This window comes from Nasonia vitripennis, chromosome 3 (genome assembly GCF_009193385.2).
Source record: "Nasonia vitripennis strain AsymCx chromosome 3, Nvit_psr_1.1, whole genome shotgun sequence".
NCBI lineage: Eukaryota > Metazoa > Arthropoda > Insecta > Hymenoptera > Pteromalidae > Nasonia > Nasonia vitripennis.
The window spans coordinates 18531850-18550860 of record NC_045759.1 but is presented as its reverse complement, the minus strand read 5'-3'; the positions used below and the strand labels follow the sequence as shown (position 1 = coordinate 18550860).

The 19011-nt window shown below is 41.2% G+C and overlaps 1 protein-coding gene across 9 annotated transcripts in view; it reads left to right on the top strand.

Moving 5' to 3' along the window:
• The window catches only part of LOC100117179 (metabotropic glutamate receptor 2), a 125700-nt gene that overhangs the window by 42161 nt on the left and 64528 nt on the right, over positions 1 to 19011 (top strand). For 2 of the 9 annotated variants that reach the window (XM_031927330.2, XM_001601443.6), the window contains exon 1: positions 6127 to 14615. The exons of 4 other annotated variants lie outside the window; for them this stretch is intronic. In XM_031927330.2, coding sequence (XP_031783190.1) covers positions 14090 to 14615 — 526 coding nt within the window. In that variant the 5' untranslated portion in view covers positions 6127 to 14089. Of the gene's footprint in view, positions 1 to 4815; positions 5322 to 6126; positions 14616 to 19011 lie in introns of those variants that run through there. 3 more of the 9 variants (XM_031927333.2, XM_031927331.2, XM_031927332.2) reach the window with 3 other exon arrangements.

The window sequence follows — 19011 nt, the reverse complement described above, 5'->3', positions numbered from 1 at the left end:
AATCACCGCTATACACGCTACAGCGAATTATACGGCTTTTCGTATTTCTTATATAGTTCTTCATTTACTTGACGATTAAAGTCAAGAAATAAATAAAACGTACGAGATCGTTTTAATTAAAAGCGCGTGCGCGCGATCCTGAGAATTGATCAACTCCTCGCTCTTCCCGCATCTCGAATATATCGAAAGCTTTAACTAACGAATCAGCCATTCGTGAAAAAAGCCGATGAGCCGCAGTAGCTTGCAGTGTCGTTTATAAGCCTATATACAGCATAAGCTCCCTCTCGAAAACGCGCGCGGTCGCGAGAGAGTTGACAAATTTTTCCAAAGATTGCCTGCCGCAGGCACTCACATTGATCCGCTCGCGCCTGTGCAAAAAGCAGTCGCAACTCGAATGTTTTGCTCTCACCAACGCATAACACGCACTTGTTTATACGTATAGTTATACACTCGCACGCTGTGTATATATTCTCTGGTACTTAAAGCCCCCCCCCCCTCTGTCTCTCTCTCTCCGCAGTGCGAAGGAGCCGATCCGCCGAAGATCTTAACATCGACTCGCGATGGTGGCGGCGGCGACGGCGAACTTTTACGACTATCCTGTATATGTGTCCTGTATATATATATATACACACACACACACACTTTCCAGGAGCTCTCCCTCCGCACGCGCGCTGCAGCTAGAGCGGGCGGAGTGATAATATTTTATATGCACGTCGTCGTCGCCCACCGAACTTGACAGTTTTTTTCTGATTTATTTCGAGCATCCGGGGGTAAGAAAGGTTACTGCGGTCTATAGAGACGCCACAGCGCGCGCTATAATACGAGACCGAGAGGAGCTCGTCGAGTTCTATCTTATCGCGTCTTATCTTAGCCGATACTGCGAGCAGCTCCCTGGCGACGCTACTCTTGGATCTCGCGATTACTTGAACTTCGGATCACGTTTCCGAGGATTAAATATTTCCTGATTAGAATTCTCTCTGCCTTTGATGAAATTCACTTTGTTGAGCTTTTTCTCTTCCTCGCTTTCTCTCTGTTCCACATGTACGTCAGATTTGAAGGTATCATTCTATATAGAAACTTTGTATATGTTTTCGGAAAAGAGATTAGAAAAGCTGTCCGGATTTGCGATGAGTAAAAAACGACAGGCGTGCATCTCCTTCAGTCAACCGACTAGAAAATGATCCCGTCACACACAATGTTGTTGCACTTAGGCTAGATTAGATGGAGCGGCATAAAAGCACGGCGTGCGAACACTCGTATAGTTCATACAAGACCGTATAACCACGAAGTACGACGAGTTTCGCTATGCAGCAAACCATGTGTAACACGAAACTCAGCTTTTAAGCAATGCAACTCATATTTCCAATTAACGCATATTGTTGGTACAGCTTATTGTTTCTACGGATTTCTGTGCAGATTTGCATGTATGCATCGCGCTTTTCAATTTCATTGAGAATTGTAGCCATATTGATTGAAAAAAAATCGTTACTTGTCAGTATATTCATAGTTAAGCAGTGCTGACATCTCAACAAAGGTATATCGGAGGCTGGGATTGATTGACCAAAGAAACGAAATGTTTGGAACAAAAAATCTAATAAAGCATGGAAGATTGAAATTTATAGCCTCTCAATGCGACTTTCAATCGAGTAGGAAAATTGAATGTCCATTTAAAAGTTCTGCCTCGTAGTCCACTTTTTTCCCTTATACGCCGAAACTTGCCGCGCGGTGAATTTCCGATGATATTATTTTAAATCGATGCTTATGTGGATCAGTTTGATGGGTGGGCTTTTGAAAACGCTCAACAATCTTCGTAGCTTGCGGAACGTCAATCCCCATACTTTTTACTCCAATAACTTTTCAACGTACATGAATTTCGTTCGACTGTTAATGCATCGAAATCATATAATGAATTTTACCTCGTTATTCTCATATAATTTCAAATAAGGTGAAAAAAAAATGATATTCGCGCTCGCAGGAGAAAATCGATTATCGCTATAACGCAACAAGAGTGAAAGGGATCGCGCGTATAAAGGGAAAAGCGGCAAAGGTGCTAAAATGCTGCGGTATCGCATAATCAGGAATCGCACTTACCGTATTTTTTACAATCCGCTAAACGTGGCTTCCGGTCGAATGGGGAGAAAAGTATAAAGAAAATAAAAGGCTTTTATCGGCTGCGATTTTCACCGAATGGCTAAAGTTCCAATCTCCTTTGGATAGCGAGTTTGTTCTCTCTTTCTTTCCTTCACTTCATCTTTATCACACTCGCGCGTGCACTTTCGTTTTAAAATGCAAGCGTTCGAGACGTTGAATAAAGCCGCGATTCTTTGATTCCCCACAGGCTCGCGTTTCCAACTTGACGATCCGAAGTTCCTTATATTTATGATTTTCGTCTGTGCACCTTATTCCTGCCAGCGATTATTCAGAGAATAATAAGACAAATCCGATTAAAGAATATTTTTGCCGGAATGATTATTTTACCAGCATGGCGCTGTCATCGGCACAAGTCGATGGAAAAATTTGTTCTAAATAGATGGACACGCATTTCATCGATGATTTGTACAATCACACGTTTAAAATCAGCAATTAATTGCATTCACGCAGAGATTATTCAGTAGAATGATTAACTAATTAATCAAAATGCCACAAAGTGCGGAACTGTACTGGTTGGCTCATAACATCTATTATATATACGTATACGCATTTATGCGCGAACGAATACTACGTAGATATGGAGAATTCGACGAGAAAAATGCCTTTTCCTGGTTAGAAAAACCGAAAAAAAAGATTGTTTATAACAATGCAAAACCACGTCCCAACACCGAAAAAGTGTCTTGCGACACTGTTTTATATGCCCCTCAAATACGTCGAAAAATAGCCATTGTTCAAGAGCATGTACCTAACGCATAGGGGCACAAACAGAAAATGTGTATCGGTAGGATGAAAGTACGGGAAAAGAGCTTCAATTTAAAAAATGCGTTAAAAATTCTTGATTTGATCAAAAGTTACGCACAATTGAAAATGCGGAAAAATCATGAAAATTACAGGTACTTTCATCCTTGAACAATGGCTATTTTTCGACGTATTTGAGGGGCATATAAAACAGTGTCGCAAGGCACTTTTTCGGTGTTGGGACGTGGTTTTGCATTGTTATAAACATGTACAATAAGAAAAAAAAGTTGCGAATGCATGCCCCAATTTTTTTTGTCGATTTCTCCAACCAGAAAAAGGCATTTTTCTCGTAGAATTCCCTATACATCCTAGATGCACGCGGTATACTGATATAGGGGCGTGGGAGGGGAAATTGCACAGAGCAACGATTTGCGAGCGAAATAAGCAATAGTCATGAGCGTGAAATTAATATTAGTTCACACAATGCGCACATATCACACACGAATCTGAGGAATCCCGTCGTTCTCGCTGTAAGTGTGCTGTGGAATAGTACTCTATCAAAGCCTGTGAAGTCACTATCGCGCGCACAGTTCGCCGCGAAAGGCAAAGCCTGTCAAAGCAAACAAAGGAAATGAAGCAATATCCTATGCGGTTCCAAGGCTACCGGCATCGCTCTGCCACCACCCCCTCGCGTTGCTGACCTGAAAATTCATATGTTATTAAATTTGATAATATCGCAATGAGCTTTTTTTCATAGAATTGTGTGGACGACCAAGCTCAGAAAAACGTGCCAGCCTGTGTGTCAACGTATGTTTAAAATTTGCGATATACGACGATACTTCCGAGGGGAGCGATGGTCGTTGAGTAATTGCTCATGTGTACTATGGTTTCTTTTTTCATTTTTTTTACAATTCACATAAATTGACTACTTGTGTGTGAATATATAGTACATTAAGATAAATATGCCCGCTGTCACGCCTATCCATGTCATAAGCAGTCCTATTTTGTACCGTGAGTTTAGTGCACGAGCGTAGTGAGTGTGATGAACACGCTGCAAAAAAGGATTACTTAGGTCACGAATAGGCGTAACTTAAGTGCGGGCCTAGGTCACACTGTGCTATAAAACACGTAATGGAGAAACGTGCGGTTCGCTATACAAATCCGATAATTTGAGATGCGTATACATATTTTATTTATATTTTGACAAACTTTAGTGAAATTTCGCAAAAAATACATTTAATCGAGGAGTGTGTTCTCATCAGTTTTAAACGTTGGAAAATACCGAATTTCGAAAAAGTACAAAGGTTTATTCATCGAAACGAATATTCATCATGTTTGTTAAACCACGCTGCAGGATATTGGTTATATCGCACAGAATGCTTTTTGAGAAAACAGATCCGATGAAAAATTAATTACGTTTCAAAGGCATTTTAAACATTCTTCTCTTTGTAACGAATGCCTTTAAAATAAAAAGCTGGAATAAAACTCAGACTGGAACAGCCGCTGGAATTCTCCGGGGAGAAAGGCAAGTTTATAAAACAATGGTGGTCATAAAAGCTTGGTGCTAAAAAGGACAAAAAGTCGCGAGACGCGGAGAGGGGAGGGAGGCATTAACGGACCAACACGGGCGAGAGTCCTATTAGTGTGGGCAAACAGGAGCACCGAAAAATCTGATCTTTCAATATCCCGAGGCGACGCGGAGAAAGAGAAGTTGTGAAAAAAGCGCCCAGCGGTTTGCAGCCACACAGGCGTGTATAGGCCCGTGCGCGCAAGCTCCGCAATCCGCGACGAACGGCACACAGCCAGTTGTACAGTAGGCTCGGTTAAGTACCGTGGGGGCGCGAAAAGCAGCACGCGTGGTGTGCGACGACGGGCGGCTGAGGAGGGGGCAGTGTGAGACTCGAGCCGAGCGGCGACGTTGGCGCCTCAGTGGCTGCTCCGACACTGAGCCGCGCGCATCGGCGTCGAGCCCTCCGCAGCTCCTCGCGCTTAGATTGTATACTGTATATCTATACTTGTCGTGGTCGCATCGTTTCGTGGCTCCGCAGTGCTCGCTGAAGAAGCTGCCTATGCCGGTCTGGAGTGCAAGTTGCCGCGACGATGGGACGGCAGCAGCAGCAACAACAACTTCGGCCCGGCAGGACTTGCATTAGCCGGGGCCGATTCTCGATCGGCTACATCTACAGCAAAAACCGTCGCGTTCAGCAGCGAAGAGCCGCCGACGTGCGGCTGCATCAGGCAAACTTGGCGGCCTGGCCTCCGGGAAATTAAATCCTCGTTACTCGCGACGCCTGCAAACTTTTCCCTCTCTAGTCTGTGCCCTCCATCCTCCCACTCTATATCTCTCAGTCTCCTCTGTGATGCTGAGTGCTGCTAATTAATCGGTCGATACAGATAACACTGCCGACACCTGCCTGCGATATCTCAGTGGGGTAATTAATTGTTCAATTTTCAAACTACTCCGATTAAGCCGCTTCCCCCGTTTTAGAGCCTGAAATGTATTTGTCATAAAAGCGGGAATAGCACAGAAGAGTTCTGACGATGCACATGACTATATGTTAACCTGTTAGCAGTAGGAGAATAAACTAAATATCCTAAATTTTCAATGATACTAAACGTTAATTGTCCCGACGAGTATGAAGCTTCGCTTCGTTAGCAAACTTTCAATCAATAGCGTGTGGATAATATGGAAATGTATAACTATACTTGTTAAAAGTTGGAACATCATTGTCGTCATAATTGTCTGCGCTTTGCACGCAAAACTTTTTTATTGGTACTTTTTTCAAATTCTGTGCGTTGTTAAGCTCGTCGTGCGTCTGTCGTTTTATTAATTGTTAATTGTGTGCCAAGTTCAATCGCATTTACATTTAGATCTCTTAATTTAACGACTTTGAACTTTAATTCGCGATGAACATGCGCAGGTACAAAAGATAAAATCATTAAGCGGAAGAAAACATGCTCTTTGTTGCGCTAATGAACAGCTATGTTTCTTCCACCAGCAGAGAAAGTATCTATCACTTTGTACATGGCGGTTACAAAAATTAACATTCTAAGCAGTTATGAAAAATCTGAAATTAAAAATGTTTAGAATGTCTTTTTTGCGACAATATTAATATCGCCATAAGGTATTTATTTCATTTTAACCTACTCATTTTCATTATGTCCAGGCTCAATTTTTAATTCAGCCGCAGCTCAAATTCATTAACTTTGATAAATTACGACTTTTAATTCCGAAATAAACTTCATACCACACTCGTGGATTTATTTGCTTTTTCTCGTATAGTTCAAAATAGGCATTTAAATGTATTCCTAAAAATATATTTTACAATTTAGTCGGAAGTAGTAGTTTAGTTTAGTATAATTTTTACGGAAAAACGTATATGCGACGTAGTTTTTTTAAATATCTTTTATTTGTTCTTGATTATTCTCTTTCAATGACTCTCGCGTAATGAAAGTCAGAAGTAGAATTCTTAAAAAGGTTTGATGCAGCGTTTGCGTGCACTTATATAATCAAATGTACTGATCTCAAATAGAACATGACAATTGCATGCTGATACAGGCTTAGAAAAATCGCGCTTTATGCAATGCTATTTTTGCTGTAATATGTTTGCAATATTATGTCTATCAGACATTTATTGAATGAAAATCTAAATAAATAAGTTAATAAGTCACGTATGATAGCTAATATTTAATTTTTCGAAATCATCTCCTGTAAAAATATGAAATGGAAACATTAGAAAAAATACATTATTTTAAATAATAAAGCAAAAAGAAAGTTAGGGGAGAATTATTACTTGTTTTATGCAAAAAAAAGTTGTTAAATGAGGCTCATATACTAATCTACGGCTTCAACCGTGCTACGATCGTAAATTCACTGTCGGTTCACTATCCTTCGTAATAAAGAATGAAAATCCTATATCTGAGCGATTATTCGCAAGTAAAAGTTTGAGCCTCGAAACAGTGATTTATCCCTGTTATAACTTTAGATCATAAGAAATGCATGCGTATATTATGCTCGATATACCATGTAAGGGTTGATTCTCATTATACCGTTCGGCTTTATACTACTTTCCTTGCTTAGCTTTGCGAGCGTGTAAACCGCGAAACTTATTTCGTTTGAGCACGTTAGAAGGTCGTTTTAATAAACGCAGCGCAACCTTTCGTCGTCCGTGCGCGTTCTACTATGACCACATCCTTATATAAGCCGAAGCGAACGAGGGTCGACTATAGCGTGTATGGTAGTGTCGAGCTGACTGCACAAAAGGATGAGAAAAATCTATACGAATCATCCTCGGAAAGCTTCGCTTCTCGCATATCCCATATAAAAAGAGTTGCTATTCCTACTTTTTGTTCGGATGCGCAGTGTTAGGAAACCGCGAAAAAACAACAAACGATCGGAAAATGTTATTCTGCAACTTCATAAATGACGTGGACTATTCTGTTGTTGAACGAGACTTTGATTTATTGTTTGGTTGGCAATAAATAATGTACTACATGGTTTAGAATATAATATTATTTTTCGCTACTATATCGAACTAAAAAAACATTTTCCATCTCCGTCCTATGTAAATAAAATATCAATATCGCTTCGAAAGATTTTGCTAGCAGGCATTTCATATCGTAGTGTTTGCCCTCGATTTTCCCAAAAAACGGCCTGTCGAATTTTCTTCTTCCCTTTTGGCAATCGACTTAGAATGAAATATTCGCCATAGAGCTTAATCCTTTCTCCAATATCCCTACGTATAGGCGGGGTTGAATTATTGGATAATCCTAAAGATTTTCTGTTTGTAGCTTGATTAATCATTAATAATTTCAAACATTAAAAAATGTACACCTTTTACAACCGATTGCGCGTTTGGAAAACGAAAAAAAACGTTAATAGCTTTCCCCAGATCGTTCGAAAGGTTTCACAGATGAAAATATCAGCTTCATACAGCATGACTGAGCCTCAAAGCTACCACTATAAAGGCTAGCAAAACCAGAAACATCTATGTAGACAATACACGGTTGTGTTTCTGAGCTTTTTGTTTGATTTCTCTTTCATTCTCTCTTTGATTTTTCTCTGAATCGTCCATGCATCTTTTCTTCGATTTCTGTCGTCCTCTAATAACACAAGAGGGTCCATTCTGTTGGAATTTCGAAGTGTAACGAATGAACGCTCGGCCAAATCGTATAAGGGTGCATTTCGTTTTACCTCGCCAATCTGGAGGCATTTCGGAATGCTTCGGTATCAACAACGAAATCCTTTATCAAAGCTCGTTCAATTTAATATTCGAAGTTTGTTTTACCGACAATTATTATTAAATACTATAAGGAGAGTATGTAACCTAGACGTCAGATTCGCGTCCACTTGGACTACGGCGCTGAGAGCCTTGGGTGATAATGCCATCGATCCCCGAATCGCTGTATATTCTACTGCTATAAAATCTGATTTAAATTTCAACTTAGCAACGTTTCATTCTTTTATTGTTTGTTCGAAATATTAATCTCGCCGAAGAGAGCTCTTTCGCATAACTCAGAACTCACGCACGAAAACTTCTACTCTTGAGTAGGAGGTGATTCTCTCGCTCGCAGCTGTGAACATGCCAGCCTGGCGGCACTGACGCCGTAAATTCCACGAAAATTCGTGTGTGCAACAAGCTGGCGCACAAGCCGCTACAGCCGCACAGCGCGCGATAGATTGGTATAACTGTATACACTTGCGTCTATATTACTCTTTGTGTATAGGTACACGCACATGTATACGCACACCTGTTATACTTGCGCGAACGGAATGCTATGAAAAATTGCCCTCTCGACAGCCCTTCCGCGTATCCCGGCTTTTTTGCGGTTAGGTTGAGCCGATCATTTTTGGATCAATTGCACGCGTTATAATTTCCGAGCGAGTTCTCAATCTCTGATACCTAGAATCACACGAGTACTGAGTAATCGACTTTACATCGCTTATCGTTCGATTTAACCGATCATGATGTGCACGTGGATATTTTATTGGAAATCTTTTACGCACTGATGGGTTATGAGAATTCGATATACGAGCGAATCCCGAATTGTATTGTATACCTTTTCGATACGTGTTTCGAGCAAAAATCGAGCGGTATGAATTTGATTGGTGCTTCCGTTGCGCGTACGTTATAACGTTCATTTTCGGTATTCGAATCGAACAATCATGAAAATACGATTTCATTACGAAGCTATCAACGAATTTCTGAAAAAAACCACAATTTTTCGATAATTACGTTATCTACCGATGGCATCGTTTTATGAAAAAAGTCTGAAGTAGGTCGTCATATTTCTCAAAATACACTTCCGTTATTATTGTTCATTATCATCGAATGGAGAATCGAATAGCCAGAATGTCGATTTGATATATAATAGTGCGCTACGTGTTTGCCTTTTTGACAATGGAGCTGGAAAATATAAGTATTTTTCACGGGTGGCTAAGTGCGCGACCGCAGCGTTATCGTAAAAAATTGCTCGTCATCGTTCGGTGAGTTCGATTCGATACGATGTTCATAATACAGGAAAATCACTCGCAACTTTGTTTTCGAAATGCAAAACATAACGAGAGGAATAAAAGTGAGAGAGCTTGCGCGTAGTTCACTCGTCCTGCGACGACGTCAATATAAATTTATACAAATTTACGAAAACGGATAAGAGATAATCCAGCGAGGATAGATAGTGTCAGGGCCAGAGAGCATAGGCAATAATCGTGCCGCGTCGAGCAACGCGGCTGAGAAAAACAGAGAATGGGAGTGAGAACGAATGGAGGCTTCGGCGTCAACGGTTTTCATGTCATTTTCGCGCTCTTGGCTGTTATACGGCAATGGCCTCGTGAAATCCGGATTTATTTGATCCCATGAGCTGGCTGCCTGGCTGGCTGGCACAGGCGGCCGAGAGTAAAAAAAGTGTCTGCGAACGTGAGACGCAACGAGGAAAAGGAGGGAAAGCTCGCGCCACCGTGTGAGCGTGTATGCGTGGGTGCCCTACGTGAGAATTGACATTCGTCACGATAACGCGCTTCGATTGCCAGAAAGAGGGAGAGAGAGAAAGAGAGAAACAGGATAGGGAGCTGCGCTTCTGTCTTCCTTTTCTATATCGGTCTTTTATACTCGCTCGTTCACTCGGGTGCAGAGATAGGGAGAGAGGGCTAGCTTTGATGCGTGTCCGCGATGCAGCCGATTGCCGGACGAGCGATGGATTTTTATTGGCAATTTGAAGAGAGGGAGAGAGAGAAAGAGAGCGAGAGAGAGCTTTCACTCGAGGCCTCGAACTTATGGCACTGTTGAGAATCGCAGTTGTACCGCGACTGTTGTTCCGGGGATTAGGGGAGATTTCGGGCCGAGAATTAAAGTTCCGGCAGAGTGTCTATCACTGCGCGCGCAGTAGTCTGCGGAGCAGCCGTATAGCAGTTCGCTCCCCTATTCGGAAGCTATTTTCCGCAAAGGCGCTCGAATTTATGTTGATCGATATGCGTCCTTCCACGTGTAATTCCTAGGAATTTACTTTTTACTGTTATTCCTGGCAGCGCGCTCGATCCCGGCAAAAGATTTGTTCCTGGAATCTTGAATGAGAATTAAGGAGAGTTTAATGAGATAATTGCAAACAAATGATCATTGTCGAGAGCTTTTTTACGAGAAAACGCGTCGCACCGCGTGAATCCGGCTTTTCCTCCAATTTAAAATGCTCTGCATTTTTCAGAGCTCTTGCTCGCGGCCTCGTTGTGTAATTTTTCGCTTCTCTAGACTGCACGAAGTGTTGCGAAATTTTTAAAAGACTGCCCTGCAGGGAGGAAAAAGGAAAACTAGAAGGTCTAAACGTCGAAGCTAAGACAGGAAATTACGAGAATCTTTACTTTACGAGGCTTTTCCAAGCTAGCGCAGTTTCATGCGGCTGATATTGCCACGTGTATTCTGTAGATACTCACCGAAACAAATTTCGAAACTTGTTCAGCTAGTCGGAGTTACATTTTTGCAACTTGCACTACATTTGATGTTTTTACGATCGCACACTAAATACGCGAACTTGGTCTCGTCTTATGCAAAATATAATTAGCCGAAAGAGAGTGCTAACTCTACATTAAACTCTTAAGTATTTTAAGCCCAATGAGGCGAGTTTCGCCCGGCTTAACGAGTCACGCGCGTTAAGCTTATCCCGTTGGATCTTCGCGCATGCGCGTGCGAGTCGGCGCAGTTTTTGTACTTTTGCCAAAGTTCAATGTCATCTTAGTAAAACAAACGACTGTACCGTTAGCGTCCACATTCTCTTTCTCTTCTTATTTCTCAGACTTTTCTCTCACGCCACACGCACGACATGATTCTTTTTCCCCCCTGCCTTGTACCGTACAAATTGGGTAGAGCTAAAGCTGCTCGCCCGCACAAAAAGACGGATAAACGTACAAGCTCTCCGAGAGTTTCGTAATTCACTTTGCTTTATTACCGGGGAGTTCGCGCGCGCTCGGTCGGCATTCACTGCTTTAGAGTCATCGTTTTCCTGTTACCATGATATTCGCATCGAAGCGTCTTTTTCGGTGCACGTGTGGGTAAACGGCGTATAACTTGATATACTCGATTACCTTACACCGAAATCGTCGATTAAAATCCGCTTTTATAAACCACGAGAATATTCTGTACGGTATTCTGGGTCGTTATATACTGAGGAACAGGTTACTTGGGGCACGTGGAATATTTATTTGCAAATTACCAAGTGCTGAAATACTCGAGTGCAATCACATATTTTTACTCGTCGGATATGTAAAATGCCTGAATGGGCATGCAAAACAAGAATTTATTTCAATTCAGATATACCAAGTGCTTTTATAAATAAATTGAAACTTTCTCGCGATATTAATTAGAATAAAAGCATCGTCGAGTCTTATTTGCATACATGCATTGAAATATCGGCGAGTGAATAAGCAGGCATCCTGAGTAATGAAACGAGTCTATTCAATCATCCAAAAAGAAATTGCCATCTTTTTAAAGCGCCATCGCTGGTATAAATAAAATCAATATATGAGCCACCAGAACGAAATTAAGGAAAAAGGAGGATTTCCAAAAGTGAAAAGTGAACCCGTCCTTGGTTAACGAGGGTCTGTGGTGCCCGACTATACCACCGACGATCTAATAAGAAGAAGCTTTCGGCTTCCGAGGGACTAAATTAGCTCCAGCTGACAATTGAATTTATCCTATTTGCTATTGTAAATTATAAAATATTTACGTCACTTATACCATTATTATTTACACAACAATTATATTAAAGAAATCGCACTCGATATACTCTTCGCAAGCGACGAAATAAGCGTAGTAGTACAATTAATTCTGCTACACACCTGGGGTCTTCTTATATTTCAAGAGGTCATTTTAAATTCTACCTAAACCTACATGCAGAAGTATTTAACGAAGCTGCACCCGGGAGCCTGCATTGGACGAAACAATTAAAAGCGGCGAGTGTCAATAGAATTAGCATTCTCGCAGCAGCTATAATTCAATTTGAAAAAGACATGAAAGAATCTTGAGTTAGTTAAAAGTTTGCCCTGCGAACTGTGTCGCCTAAGAAGTTTGGCACGAATAAAACTTTTCTGTGCTATTCCCCGCTATAAAGGAGTACGGAGCATTAACGTGCCGTACCCGCAATGTCAAAATCTTCCGGGCGAAGTGTATCGCACTTCGTTATACCGATATAATCAATCTGCAATTATTTCAGTCATTAAGAATAAATTGGACTGGCGCATCATCAATTGAAAGGAAAGCCACGATGCATGTAGTTGCAATCCTATTGTTCGATTCATTATTTCGATAATACCCTCGTATGCATTTGGTAGATAATAAGATAATACGATGCAATCTCCTTATTCAATCATTCACTGCATACACTCCACTGACTAAAAATAAGGGTATTTCAGACGATTCAAAAGTTGTCGATTAAGTCACGAATCTTTCTCCCGCTCGGGCACTTTTAATGATATAATAAAAAGAAAATTGAAGAGATCACGAGAAGTGAAAATTTTGAAATGGTCACGTCCGTCGTAACGATCCGATCCGCTGGCAAGTATCACTATTTCGCGATTGACGGCTGCAATGAAAAAGTTTCTCAAGCTCGTTAATCGGCGACAATTAAAAACTTGAGTGTTATACCTATATACGTGAAAGAAGATCCGACCGAATCGTGAAAACTCGATGACCGAACTTTAATGAAGAAAGGGGCGCTAAGAGGGATACACACGCAAGCCGTCATTAACTTACTGCGCGCGCGTGAAAGCAACTGAAATGTTGGGACTGTTTAGAACTCTTGACGTTTGCTCGCAATAGGGACAATGGTAGCTCAGAATGTGTTTTGGGCAACTGTCCATGCTGTTAATTGTCGGCCGTATATTGTAAGACCAGACGTCGGGACAAACAACTGTTAACGTAAATTTTTAACTGGATGCTTATACGTATGTACATATATAGCCAAGGCTCGAGGCCAGCCATAGAAAAGCTAAATTTAGCTTCGACACACAGGCGCAATAACTTTATTGATTCTAACGAAATCTTAGCGAAAATAAAATTCAAAATATTTGTATGAAAATTCTATTATATAGGCGTGAAATATTGAAATCACTCGGTACTCTTGCATTATGCAAGCATTAACACGCGAATCAAAATCAAGAGTATTATCGATCTCAAATATGCAAATATCACAATCTACGTTACAGGTCACTATTTATTTATATAACGCACATTATAATCCCGTGGAGAGATTATTTGCACATGTCATACATAGCGAAATTATATTAACTACCAAATGCATCGAGTGTATACGCGGCATAATTTGCCAACGCGTGAAAATTGACTTTCATAAAGCCTTCACGTCGCAAGCGTCAAAGCAAATGATTAAATAGCGTGAACTGCTGGAACGATAATATCAAAGCAACCTCTCGGCAACACCTCGGCAACTGAGATCGTAACATTGAATCACGTGTGCAAATGATTGAACAAGCCCCCGAGTGCACGTAGACGTATACGGCACACGTGTATGCAGTATTTCGAAGTAGAACCTTTTACCCTCTTGCATATATAGTGGCGCGCTGGCAGCGGCAGCAGCAGCGGCAACAGTGACGGCGGCTAATACTAACAGCATGACGTGAGGGCTGCTCGAGGCGGCCGGCGACACGCGAGTTGATCGAGGACGTGACAGGAGCGAGCGATTATGTGACTCGCGCGCGATGAGGCTCATGCTCATCCTGCTGACGTTTCTCGGGGCGAGCAGCTGGTCCGAGTGCCGCAAGCGCCGCTCGAGTTACTATTTCAAAGAGTCGGAGCTCGAGCAACAGCAGCAGCAGCAATCCTATCCGGGACACAAGCTGCGCCCGGAGAACCCTGAGACCCATCATCCGATCAGGCACGGCGAGTGGCTGCAGTTTCGCGCGCTCGCCTCTTCCAATGCAGTTGTCGCGAGCAGTCAGCTGCACGATGCTTCCAGCCCTATGATTTGGCCGGTTAAACTCGAAGCGGTAGTCGAGGGCGACCTTGTGCTCGGCGGCCTCATGATGGTGCACGAGCGCGAGGATTCTGTGACATGTGGCCCCGTCATGCCGCAGGGCGGCGTGCAAGCCCTGGAGGCGATGCTCTATACCCTCGATAAGGTTAATGAGGCTGAAATCATCCCCGGCGTCAAGATCGGTGCCCACATTCTCGACGACTGCGACAAGGACACCTATGGCCTCGAGATGGCTGTCGATTTCATCAAAGGTGAGTTTTTCATTTTCATTTTTTATTTAAATTTTTTAATGAACCGCTATTTGAATAGTGGGAGAGCGTCGATTTGGATAGAGTAGATTAGTCCGAGTATGGTCAGACAAATGTAACCACGAGTGGACACGAATGTAGTTTTTCGTTGGCTGCTCTACGACCGCATGAATCGGAAATATGAATACTGATGCATCGCAAAAAATATGCTAAGCAACGAGAGCCAGCGGGCTTTCTGACCGCGTGTGCCTGTGAAGTACTCATCTTCAACTTCTTCGACCCTTGCTGCAAACTCTATACGCGGTCTAAAAAATTCTACTTTACGCCCTTAATACACGTGAATGTTGCTAAACGAGAAGTAAATTAAAGTCAAGCATTTACGTTGGACTTCCAACTTTTTTCAAGTATTTAGAAATTACGTAATGAGTGGAACCACGACATACGAAGCACAAGTTCTCACATGTGTTTTATATGAATATACGTATGCGTCCATGAATTTTCATGTAAGCATCATTGTTACAAACCTTGCGATGACTTAAGTAATAGTAAATGTATTATGCACCTAGGGTACAAAGTAGGCCGTGTATTCCCTGCGCGTGCCATTTGGCCAAGCGAAGCTTTCCACTCAGAAGGCCGCACAGTGCTGGAAACTAAAATGGGGTTGGAAATAAATGTAGCTCTGTTTCCTTACTTGGAAAGAGAAAGTATACGTACTTTTCGCTGGGGTGTGTTAAAAAGTTCATTTTTATGCTAAGATCTCGTTTATGTTACAACCTCGCTTCTATAATTTTCTGGGCAAGCTCTAACGTTTTGCCTTAAAAAGATTTTCATCGATTTTTAACATACGTTTCTCTTGTAACATGTACGCGTCATCAAATTTCATAGGCTACACGTACTAGCCTCCGAAAAACGTGTCGACAATATCGTTGACGTCAACAAGGATAAAGCGTAACGAGGTTTTAAAAAAAATCTGACATTTTACACAATTTTGATAACTCAAAAATGCAAAGCGCCCTTATTTTTTAGTCACGATATGAGTCGAGCAAAATCTACGTTATTTTCGCGTTATTCAGCCAGGGAAAAGAAAAAATTCTGATGTTAAGAAATATATGCAGAGGGAATTACTTACACAAAGTTCGCAAATATGCCCTCCTGAAATGTAACGATTGCCTTTCGGTAATTAATGTTTTTGGTATCCGTGCTGGATGGTTTACATATAATTATGTAATTAACGCATTCAAAGTACATGGATGAAGACAATCCCTATTCGATCTCGATATACTGCTTATTCATACAACCATTATATACATTGTCAAAATAACATAAACGTACCGATAAGAGATGTTCGGCTGAATTCAATTTGCCTGCAGGTGACAGGTGATAAATAGGTCTATTGAATCCAACTTTTCAATCGAAAGCTTTGCAGAGCAAAATTTCAATTCTAAAAATGACTAACCTATTTTTCAAATAGTCCTGCTCGTATGAAATTACCTACATGAGAAAAATGGTCTATCTCTGAACAAGTGAAAGCTCATATATAGGTGTATGCCATTCTCAAACATTCTAATGGCTCTCTGATTCAATTTGAATGTTCCCATATAAAACGGAAGGGGCTGTTCTTTGTTATTACCCGCTGAAAAATATAATCGATTCGGTCGCGAAGTATTATAGCAGAGTAATAGACGAAACGATCGAAAGCGTGACTATATTTTCTTGTTTCTTCGATGTCTTTTATAGTAGGTGTGCGCGACGACGACGCAATAAAATCCGAGTCCATAAAGCTAGTGACATTTTAGTTAGGAGAGATTTCACGGTATTTCTTCGCTCGCGCGCGCCAAACTCATGCTGCGGAAAAACGTGGAGAACCTCTTCGCATAGAGCATGAGAAACGATTACTCATATCTCACGTGGAAGGAAAGGAGGAGAGAAGTGAGAATCAGAGGAAATGTTGGCCATATATATAGTGTGTGTGCGTGTGCAGCAGAAATAGCTGATGCAGCAAGCAAATCACATAGGTTTCATTAGAATCCTCTCGCCTCGTCCAGAATCTATGCTCTTTTTCTCCTCTCTTGCTCACGCTATTCTTGGAATAAACTTCTCTCTGGAAAGCGCAAATTTTTCTAGGGAGCTTTTTTGTATTACACATTTTGTCATCCACTCATTTACAGTCGATCTGTTTTTTTATTCCGCAAGATAAGCAATGTTGGTAATAGAATTTTTGAATGGCTACAATCGTAAATTTATTGTACATCCTCCTCTTTCATTCTCTCTTTCTTGTCAGGAGCTTTGTGCGTGTGTGTCTGTATATATATATAGACGATAATTTCGCTCTCGATATCTATATCTCTAGATCAATTTTTATTAAAAATAAAGTGCGATCGTGAAATAAGTAATAATCAGCGATTAAAGTTGCGCAATGTAGCAATCGAGACTAAGTGAAAAACTGCATTGATGTCAAAGGAAAATTTTGAATATAGCGAGAGGATCTCTAATTAATTAGCTTAATTTTCTTTAATCATCTCGAAGATGATTACCGGCAAATTTCGCACGGGCGCTCAGCTTGCACGTGCGTCCATAAAAGTGCCAGTCAACGGAAAGCATATAGCGCGGTGAACCATCCACGCTATTGATGGCTGCTCCAATTGAAGTTTGAAATTCAATCAATCTAACGGGGCAGATGCATCCGACACTCGAAAATTGCCGTATCGACGTGTCCCCCTTATCGAGCAAATAATATATCTCGCACCTATGCTACTCCTTCTCCTCAGCCTCTCTTTCTCTATTTTCTTTTTTCTCTCTCACGTAATTCCTAAATATCTTTAAAGTCCACGGTGACGCTGAAGCTGTCGAGCAAATTTTTGCCGCTTCTTGAGGGTTGCATCGATTTTAAGAATACCGCGACGTCATCTCTGATTAACGTTCCTTTAAAAGAGTGCCATGACGACAAAACCAATATTGCAGACTGCGTGAGAAAAAATTTAAATTCTCGTAATGTTTATTTATTTTTTATTTGTCGCGGGATTCCACTTAAAAAAACTATGTATTGATTATATACAAGTTATATATAGAGCTCTATATATAATAAATTATATATGAAACTTTTTTATTTGATTATCTATAAATGATATATAGTTTATATAACTCCAATACTATGTATAACTTATATATAATCAATGCAGGATATCATCGTGGTTTTGTATGCGATTTAGCTGGTAAACGTTTGAAGCTCTGCAAACATTAGCGCATGTTATTTGCACAAGGTATACAGTGTAGTTCTACAAGCCTACTTTACATATACCTGTAGGAAATCTGAATATTCAATGCAGGGACTGGCAATGTAAGTTCATCTATTTTTATGCCCTTGCAGAACTTTATTAGATGTTACCGAGGAGACTTATACAGTATTTGTGCTGCTGACAAAACAACCTTACATATGCGTAAATCCGGGTTAAAGGTGTGTTGGAATTAAATTTATTGCGCTTATCCGGAGATCCTACGCTCTCTGTATTTCGATTTAATTAAATGTCACGTGATTCGCTCTATATATACTGTTTCTCAAGTTTTATAGAAAGCAATCGAACGAAGAGGATATAGAAAGTTAAACTGAGCATCCTTTTTCGTATAGACTGCTAAACTAATCAATTTGTCAATTTTTCGCGTTGGAAGTATTTCATTAAACCGTGTACGATGCCATCATTTAGTCTTTAACGAATCGACATTTGAGGTCAAAAAAACGAACTCACATTCACGCAAACGATATCTACTGACTATTCGTTTTCGAACCGTGACCGGAGGACGCCCGTTAAATTTCAATCCCGAGGAGTTAGGCGATCAAGAAGACAGAGACGTTCTTCTTCTTCTTCGCGAGCCGAGCAAAAAGTGTTTTACGGTCGCTGGTGCGATGTCGAACTGATATTATTCGCTTCGCGGCTGTATATATATATATATATATATATATATATATATATATATATATGGCTAAAGAGCGCGAAGTGACGCGACCACAATATGTCGTTCTCTTAACGACGCACGAACAGCCGGAAATAGAAATCTTCGAAAAAGTGCTTCCTGTTCCGGAACAGAGAGCTTATACGTGCCAGACCAACGCGAATAAGACGCGCCAGATCTACCGAGCGAAAGCTGCCGATGTGATAAAGCACGTAGAGAGCCCAATAACAATGGAAAAACCGCTGTCAGGATCGGATATCATAGTCGAGCCGGAGACATTTACGCTCCTCTCGTACGGAATGACTCTGACCCCGTTGTATCGCTTGAGCCACTTTGTGATGCTCAAACCTCTTGCTCTCGCTCTCTCTCTCTCTCTCTCTCTCTCTCTCTCTCTCTCTCTCTCTCTTCCGAAGCCCTCTAATTATTCGCCATTCGGACTTTTTTCTCGCTC